The following is a 9,984-nucleotide window of genomic DNA, read 5'->3' as shown; positions in this document are numbered from 1 at the left end:
ACCCACATTATAAAAAAAATCAGATCCCCATCAAAATTAAATGATTACACTTTACCTTTCCCCACCTATTCTATTTCTAATTTTAGTTTGATAGAGAAAACTCTTTACATATAAGGAATTATAAGGGGTGTGTTGCTTGATAATGTCAATGAATGCTCCCAAACACCCTGACTCAAACCCTTAACTAACTTATCCTACCTAACCATAGAAAATTCTGTGCTACTCAATTTCTTTTATGTCTAATTATAGTTATTTTAGCAGAAAATTAATAACTATTATTATTTGATTATGTCAGCCATAGAATACAGTACTGGCCTGATCCGATCCCGGACAACATGTCAATATAGATTTACAACAAAAAACCTTCATTTTGGCTTGGTCATGTAAGGGGATATATCCAAGACGGGTTAATCTTTACTTTTTTAGTAAGTTGTTTCCCTTTATAAGAGGTAATATTTAGTTAACGCCATAATTTGTTTTATTTGTCTATAACTATAACAAAAAGAGTCTTAGTAAATAAATTAAAAGCCAATTTAAATAATATTCCTAATCTTAGTTGTTTATTATTACATTCTTTGAAAACCATATTATATATATATATATATATATATATATATATATATATATATATATATATATATATATATATATATATATATATATATATATATATATATGGATGTGTGTGTGTGTGTGTATCTATATATGTATATATATGTATGTATGTAAATATATATGTATGTGTATATATTTGTATGTATATATATATATATATATGTGTATGTATATGCATGTACATGTATGTATGTGTGTCTGTATGTTTGTGTATGTATGTGTGTGTATGTATAAATATATGTTTATGTATATATATGTATAAATATATGTATATATATGTATATATTTTATATGTGTGTATATATATATATATATATATATATATATATATATATATATATATATATATATATATATATATATATATATATATATATAATCGTTTATGGGAGGCTATGTATTTTAAAAACATTTAAATAAGTACTAAAACTGTTGTTTACTAATTAATTGAGGTTTCAGTGTTAGTTAATGTATTTTAGTTTTCTGGAATATAACTTTGAAAAAGTATTGATGTTAGTTTTGGGTTCATGGCTTGAATTGTTATATTGTTTTGGTAGACTTTTAGGTTAAGGTAAATTAGATACTAATTTTAGAAAGAAATTGGGTTAGTGATTATTAAATCTCGAAATGATTAAATTTAAGTTTGATTAATCAGACTGGTCTATTTCGATGGCTGAGTTTATAATAACATTTAGGATTTGGGTGTGTGGTAATTATACTAGCTGAGTCCCCCTATCTATGATGAGTACGCTATCGTTCCATTAGGGAAACTACAGGCAGCTGAGCATAAAAGTGACTACACTTCGGTGCTAGAGCATCATCGTGTTTTACTTCATTTTTTTATTTAAAATCCAAACAAAGCTACATTGTTTACTAGATCCAATCATTAGTTCTTTTTATCACTATTTTAGGGCATCATGAATAGAATAAATTAATTTGGGTTAGTGTTATGATACTTTATAGATGGATTCAATTATCGACATAGTAGTTAGGGTCAGTTTAAACGGGTAAGATACTCTAGAGCAGTATTTCTTTCATTCTTTCAGACTGATTTTCTCTGGGGGATGCACTTGAAACTTTCAGGAAGGGGGAATGGGGTCAGGCAGACTAAATTCTCAAAGAGGGATGGGGAAGGGGGGGGGGGGGGGAGGGATGGAACAATGTTAAAAGTATATATACATTCTATATAAAATCTATTTTGGTTTTTTTTTTTGGGGGGGGGGGGGGGGAATAGACCTATTTCAGGTAGGGGGAGAGGTATGTGTTATTAAATAAAATTTGGAAATGATTAAAAATAGTCTTGGTTAAGCATACTGCTCCATTAAAGATGTTTTTATGTTAAAAAGTTAAACAAAATTTTGAATGCAATTTTTGGCATTTTTACCAATTCATGTAGTTATTCGAGTTAATCTGTGTAATGGCTTGGGGTAGATTGTAGTTTGTGTTGAATTTAGTGTTCAAGTAGGCCAAACTAACTATTAGTACCATGTTAAAAATAATTTAGTCAGTTCGCTAATGTTAAATTTAAAGTCTATATTGGTTATATATTTAAGAGTCCAAAACACTTTCGATACGATGGGTTAGTATAATCGTTCATTAAATCAAAACAAGAGCGTCCACCACCAACCTGGCACCCCGGGCTCCCCAGTGAGCACTATGATGCCTATGTTTGCTTCAAAGATGGGGTATTATAATTTATAGTTGTTCATTAAAAACTAATCAGGGAGGTCCTTATGTTTGTGTTTTGTTGGTTTTTTGTTTAGGTTTGTGGTGGAAGTTGTGTTGAAAGTTAGTTTATGTCTATATTCATGGGTTAGGTTTAGGGTTATATATATTTGTCGTTATTTGTCAAATGCCGTTATTTGCATATAGACATTCATTAGAGATTTAATATATTCCCAAATCCAAGGCACCCCCTGCATATTTGATACTTAATAAACACATAAGTCACAGTCCTTTACAATTACAGATTAGTTTTTCACAAAAGTCAGTGCAGAGCTTGGCCGAAATGATTAGTTTCTAAAAAAATTATTTTTCTTTACAGATATTGAGTATTCACTTTGTAACATACATACATCTGCAAATTGAGATGTGTTATTAATATTTTAAGATTGTCTAGCAAAAATGTATTGAAGCTTGTTGTTTATTAATGATTTTTAACTCAATCTTGCCATGATTGCATTTGATATTTTTAATTTGGTAAACTTTCAAATAAATATGCTTTATATATATATATATATATATATATATATATATATATATATATATATATATATATATATATATATATATATATATATATATATATATATATATTATAATACTTTTTCAGTTTGGCAGGAACTCTTCTCTTACCGTATTTGGATATTCAAATAAAAATTGATAAAAAATGATATCAAACATGCAAACTGTGAAATGCCAAGTTCAGAATTCTGAAAAAGCAGCCTGTGGCTTAACAAGAATGTCAGAAAGATGTCCTAACCTGTATCTGACTCTGGATATCAAGTTAAATGTAATGAGACTGTCATGTGTTTATTTAGATTTTGTAAATATTTCCTGTTTACCCTTAGGAATGAGTAAACAAATACCTTTACTTAAAGTGTTGTCATTAAGTGGAAACAAGCTAACCTACATTCCTGATGACTTTGGTGATTTTGAAAATTTAGTTGAACTTTGTTTAAGCAGAAACAATATCCAAATGTTACCAGAAACACTTTCAAAGTTAAAAAAACTAGAAATGTTGAAAGTAAATGCCAATGTACTGACAAAGCTTTACAGTGAAATTGGTCAGAATGTAAATTTAATTATTCTGAAAGTTGATGCCAATAAGTTGAAAAGACTTCCAGCTACCCTAGGCCTTTTAAAAAATCTCTGTGTGCTAGAGGCTCAAAATAACAAAATAAATAACATACCCCCTACTATTAAATTCTTAATACATCTTCTTAAAGTGAATTTTAGCTGTAATCATCTGGTTGATGTACCCCAAACGTTCGGTGAACTAAAATATTTAAAACACATAGATTTATCCTATAACAGGCTTAGTTCCTTATGTGAAATATTTAACTCCAGTTCAACATTAGAGTATTTGTGTTTGGATTTTAATAGATTTTCAACTTGTCCAGAGTGGTTTAACTACCTTCAAAATTTATCAATATTGTCAATGACTCACAATAAGTTGAGGAATGCTGCTTTGCCTAATGGGTTTGGTTTATTGAATGCAAAGTTAAATACTTTAGACTTAAGAGGAAATTTCATAACTCATCTTCCTGATACAGTAGGCAAATTACATTGCCTTAAAAAATTATACCTCGGATTAGGAACATCCACTGTTAACACTGTAAGGATTGCTTGTATTTTTGGAAACTGGCTTGAAAAGTTACCAGATAGTTTTATTTCTCTCACTTCCCTCACTGTTTTACATATAAACCAGAACCAGCTAAAAGAAATTCCATCAGAATTTGGAAAACTCATCAATTTGATTGACTTACATCTTGGTATGTAACTCTCCAAACATTCAACTTATTGAACTGTTTCTTAATTTTAAGTTTTAATATAATAGTAGTTCTAATAATATTTTTAAAAATTAATTCATTTTTCTCATCATTTCTAAACAGAAAACTGAATATTTTCAAAATATTTAACATTTATTTCAATGTTTAATCAAAATATTTTTTTTTAAGACTCAAATATGCTTGTCAAATTACCAAAGTCTTTTCCACAACTTGCTTCTTTGAAAAGATGTCATCTTTCAAGCAACAGAATTTCAATTTTGCCACCAGATTTTGGTTTATTAGTTACACTCACTGAATTGTATCTAAATTCAAATAAGGTATGCTCTATCCCTACTTCTTACTTCTACATACACACACTTATATATGTGTGTGTTTATATACATTTGGTTTGAGCAAAATTTTAGGTACGAGTTACCGGATTAGCAGGTATAAAAAAAGTTGCAACTGATTGTGCATTGGAGTTATTTAACAATACCTAACTCATTTCCGAAGCATTCTGAAAGGGAGTTGAACACCCAATCTCCTAGGAGAGGCTTATTTTAACAGCCTACATTGAAAAGTGAGGAAAGCATGGCGAAAAAAAAGGAAAGCCCAGTGAAGAGAAATGCAGTGACAAAAATTAAGTGTGAAAGTAACATTCAGTTTCAATTATATTCAGTGAACTGTAAGTTCCATTTTGTTTATAGGTAAAGTGTAGCGTTAAAATTGTAACGAGTACTAGAATTAAAATTACTGAAAGAGCTTAGCATTGACAGTAAGTGAACCAGTGTTTCTTCCAGACTTTTTCTCCGGGGGGGGGGCACTTGAAATTTTCGGGGGGGGGGGGGGGTAGACTTTCTTCGGGGGGGGGGGGCGGACACTGTTAAAAGTATATATTTTCTATATAAATTATATAAATTTAATTTCGTTCGGGGGGGGAGGGGGGGGGGGGGGTAAAAAATTTTCGGGGGGGGGGGGGGCAAAGCCCCCTCGAAGAGATGCCTGGAAGAAACTCTGAAGTGAACGAAGTGAAACTCCACCACCCTAGGCCTACACATCCACTATCATCTTCCGAAAGCTCTAGTCCGCTGATTTTCAATGCAATTACACTTTATAAAACCAGTTTATTTCTTTGCATTTTCTTTTATTATGCTATTAAACAATATTTATCATGTACAAATACTTTTCTTATTTAGAAAAAAATGTGTAAAAAACAAGTGTTGTGTCATTTTTGGGGGTGAATGGGTTAATGGCTTTTCAATTCATTGCAATTGAGATCAATTTTACATATAAGCAATGTTACAACAAATTAATCTTGTATCTCGAGGTAACACTATGTATATATGTATATGCACATAAAAGGCCTCAGTGTATATATATATATATGTATATACATACATCCATATGTTCATATTTATCTATAATTTTTTTTCAAGTAATTATTTATATATGTACATAATAACTTTTAATTTATATATATGTATAAAGAGAGAGAAACATTTCATTGTATTGGTTGGAACATGGTTATGGATAGGTCTGGTAATGCAATTTTTTTAAACACCTCATAATTTGTAAATTCATTTCTTTAGTTATTTACCCCTATATAATTCTTAAATTTAAAGCTTTAATTTTAATAATTGCTTTCTCTGAATAAATCAATTAGTGCCTTCTGTAAACTTTGCTTTAAAATATTGTAGCTAAATATGGGTACATTTCTTATTTTAATTATTTACTTAGCAAGTGTCATTTACTCATGCAGTGCATTTGGTTTTAATCATTATTTGTATGTGTTCTAAGCTGTAAAATAAATATATTTCCTTTCCAGCTGAAGACATTACCAACTTCTATGAGCAACCTCACCAATTTAGAATGTCTAAACTTGTCTAATAATAAGTTGAAGTGGGTACCCTGGGATATCATCATGACCATGACTAAGCTAAAAGTTTTATCTTTGTTAAATGTTAGTTTTTTTTAAATTATAGTTTTCATTACATTTAAAGCAAAAGCATAATATGCAACAAGGCAAAATTGTTCTTAAGATTAATTTTCTAAAATCATTGCATCACATGTATTTGCCTTTCAGTGTTTCTTTCAAACAAATTTCTTGTGGTGGCGAGGGGGGGGGGGGGGGAGCGGCATTGGCTAAAGTAAATTTTCTATATAATAGCTCATTTAGACAACCTCCACTCTGAAGATATATCTGAAAGAACCCCTGTTGCCATTGCTAGCATGGTCTGTTTTAGTATTAGACATTACCCAATTATGCAATTAAGCCATCAAAAAATTCAATGACTACGACAAAGAACTTTCATAGCCATGAATATATTGAAATATATTATGTACAAACAATTTTTTCCAGAATAAATTTGATGTAGTATACTCAACATGCATTACTCTGAAGGCAATGTGCTACGATGAGTTTGTTTCTTTTCAAAAGGAGAGATTAGATGAAAATGCTATTTATGATAAAGAAATTTTTTTTGAAAGAAACGATACACAGGTAAAAACATCACATAAGAATTCATTTGATTTTCTTTTACACTTGTTGGTTCTCTGTCACTAATTGTGATTACTTGTTGGAAAAATAAATATTGCAGGTATACTTTATCACATGTTATTTCTATTTCAGACTTCATGTTTAAATTATAATACAGATGAAGACTGGGATAAAGAAATTTCTATTTCATGTGAGTTTTTCAAGTAAAATTAAAAATTGTTACTATCTGTTTTTTTTAATAGTATATTTCCAATGACACTGTGGAAAAACTGTACAGAGATTAAATTTACCTCAAATATTTTTACTGCTCACCTCAAGCTTTAAATGCTACTACCTATAAAGTTTTAAAATTATGACACTTGTCAGTATAACTTATATATGCCCTGCAGATGATGTACTTACTATACTAAAAAAATGTAGAACTAAATCAAGTGCCATGTTGTATGTGGGTAACACTTTCATCTCTAATGTTGATTATATCAATAATTACCAATACAGCAAACATTTTACAGGAAGATGTGTGTCAAAAGTCACATGCCAAGAAATCAAAACAGATAATGATATCATTAATGTAGGTTTTAGGGTATACTCAGCACAACTAATTGAATAGTCTATTGTTTTGTTTAAAAAAACATTATTTTAAAATAAAGCCAATAATACGAAAGTAATTATAGTCTGCGATAAGGCTTACATTGTTGTCCCGCAAATGCATCAAATAAGCAGAGACAAATACAATTGTTTTTATTTCTAAAAATGAATAATTTAGGTTAAGTAAATAAGGAATGTCTCTGTGTGAAAATATGTGATCAGTATAAGTGTAAGTTCTCACTTCAGTGATCTGAATGAGGATCTATAGGGTTGAGTTTTAATGTCCATGTGTGTAGGCTAGGTCAAGAGCTTTTGGGTCAATGGCATTACCTTCCCCCCCCCTCACACACAGTCATTTCCCCACTGTTGTTTCCTCCCTGATCAATTCTTCCCATCCTTCTTCATATCCCAATTCATATGTCCCCCACCCTCAAAAGTATAAGGGTGGTTCTTATTTTTATTATTTTATTTATTTTTTAATGGGACTCTCTGGAGGGTTGCAATGGCTAATAAATAAATATATATATATATATATATATATATATATATATATATATATATATATATATATATATATATATATATATATATATATATATATATATATATAATATGGTTTTCAAAGAATGTAATAATAAACAACTAAGATTAGGAATATTATTTAAATTGGCTTTTAATTTATTTACTAAGACTCTTTTTGTTATAGTTATAGACAAATAAAACAAATTATGGCGTTAACTAAATGTGTGTGTGTGTACAAATGTATGTTTTTATGTATGTTTTATCTAAATATTAAATACACGCACATTGCTAAAACAATAAACGTATCAATGTCAAATAATATTTTCGCTTAGGTTGCTAGAAAATATGGATACATTTTAATAACAGTAGGGTCGAAAAAAAGTAATTAATTAAAATATTTAATAATTATGCTAGGGGAGGTAAGTTAAAAATAAATTCGAACCCTCTGGCAGATGAGGCTTGTTAGCCCGGGACAGCCACTCTTCTAGGCGAGATAACTCTAAAAGCAAACAACTGGGTTGGTTCTTGAAGCAAATTCAAAAAGAAAAGCAGGCTAAGCAGTTGACATGTATACTTAATTGTGTTGGGATCCCTTCCACCTCTAAAATTAAGAACGAAGAAGAAGCGAGGGCATTATTGTTGGAATAATATAATTAGCATGGATTGATAAAGTGCAATATGGTAGGTAAAACACGGATGTTTTAAATACTGTCTTTATTTTTTTATACACCCAACGTACTGTTTACTAATTATCATTTCTAATCAGTAGGAGTTTAGAAGCCATTCCTAAATGTCCTCTATGTTTACTTCTATCTTTCGGTTTGCGGACAAGCTGGGGGTTTTATAGTCGTTCGCTAAATTGAATCGGGTGCGTCCGCCGGCGTCCCGCCAAGGTGCGATTTCACGCCCTGGGCTAGACTATGAGCACTATGCGTTTATATTTGCATTTAGGTGTGTGTTCATGTTATGCGTTATTGTTTGCGTTTAGGCTTGTGTTTGTATTGCGTTTGTGTTTACGTTTTCGTTTGTGTTTTATTTTTTGCGTCTGCATTTGTGTGTGCATTGTGTTTGTGTTTGCCTTTGCGTTGTGTTTGCGTGTTGCGTTTGTTTTGTTTGTGTATTTGTTTGTGATTTTTTTTATGCGTTTGTGTTTGCATTGTGTTTGCGTTTTCTTTTGTGTTTGTGTTTGAGTTTCTGTTTACTTTTGTTCTGTACCCAAGTGGGTAAATTAAAAAAAAAATTCCCCATGGAATTGTAAAAAATCCTAGCTTCATTACTGTTTTTGTAAGTATTTTATAGCTTACTTAATTTATTCTAATGTATGAACTTTGTGCTTTTTTAAATATTATTTTTAATTATTTTTTCTACACCATTCTAGGTATTAAAAAAAGTACGATTTTGAAAACAGAAGACTTTCCGAAGCAATTTTTGTATGCTCATGATAACAACGTTGATGGACAGTTTGAATCAGATATTGAATAAATGCCTTAAAAATGATTTTAGTATTAGTTAAAAGTGACAAATAATGGGTATTTTAAATTGTGTACCAAAACATTTTTCTTTGAAAAACATTTGTATTTGCTAATAATTTTTTGGTTTGAATAAAGTTCTTATTGTGGATGTATTGACTTGCTTTTTTTAAACATTTAAATAATTTTATTTGTTTTTCTCAACACACAGATTACTACTTTTAAAATTTAAAAATAGATATTACAGAAAAAGAAATAATAATATCTAAATTTGCACCAGATGAGTGCGCAGAGAGGGAGCAACCTAAAACAAAATATCCTCATAATACAGTAAATACCAACTCTAAACTGTTCGTAAATATATTTCTTACGTCAGTGTTATGTTACGTGAATAGCTTATTTTTTAAATAACTGCAAGTAGCTGTGCATCACGCATAATGACGCGTCTTGATGTCAAATTGTCAGTCCACCTTTAGCATCTGATGTTTACCTAAACTACAGATCTTTCATAGACGTGGTTCGCGGACCACACCGGGTGACACCATGGCAAAAATAGCAAAATAAACAGAAGAAAAATGCCTTTTGCACGTTCAATTATTGATGAGGCTAATTTAGATTTAGGGGTCATCCATAAATGACGTCACGCTTTTTTGGATGATTTTTACCTCCCCCTCCCCTCCGTCACACGTCGTCACAAAAAGCCAGACCCTCTAAAATGACGTCACACCTCAGCAGTCAGCCTACAACCCCCCCCCCCCCCCCCCTCAAAATTGATGTTTAAAACATCGATATTTTTCTAAAA

The 9,984-nt window shown here is 30.5% G+C and overlaps 1 protein-coding gene across 5 annotated transcripts; it reads left to right on the top strand.

Moving 5' to 3' along the window:
• Positions 1 to 295: 295 nt before the first annotated feature.
• Positions 296 to 9,333, top strand: LOC131938727 (leucine-rich repeat-containing protein 7; the record flags this gene model as incomplete). Of its 5 annotated transcripts, none has more annotated exon segments than XM_059296866.1 (8): positions 296 to 425; positions 2,948 to 3,127; positions 4,046 to 4,109; positions 4,296 to 4,444; positions 5,932 to 6,066; positions 6,466 to 6,606; positions 6,736 to 6,793; positions 9,092 to 9,333. In XM_059296866.1, coding segments are annotated over 7 exon segments (774 nt in total). In that variant the 3' UTR covers positions 9,196 to 9,333.
• Positions 9,334 to 9,984: the final 651 nt, after the last annotated feature.

This window comes from Physella acuta, unplaced genomic scaffold (genome assembly GCF_028476545.2).
Source record: "Physella acuta isolate Inbredline_101_S28 unplaced genomic scaffold, ASM2847654v3 ptg000256l, whole genome shotgun sequence".
NCBI lineage: Eukaryota > Metazoa > Mollusca > Gastropoda > Physidae > Physella > Physella acuta.
This window is presented reverse-complemented; position numbering and strand designations above follow the sequence as displayed.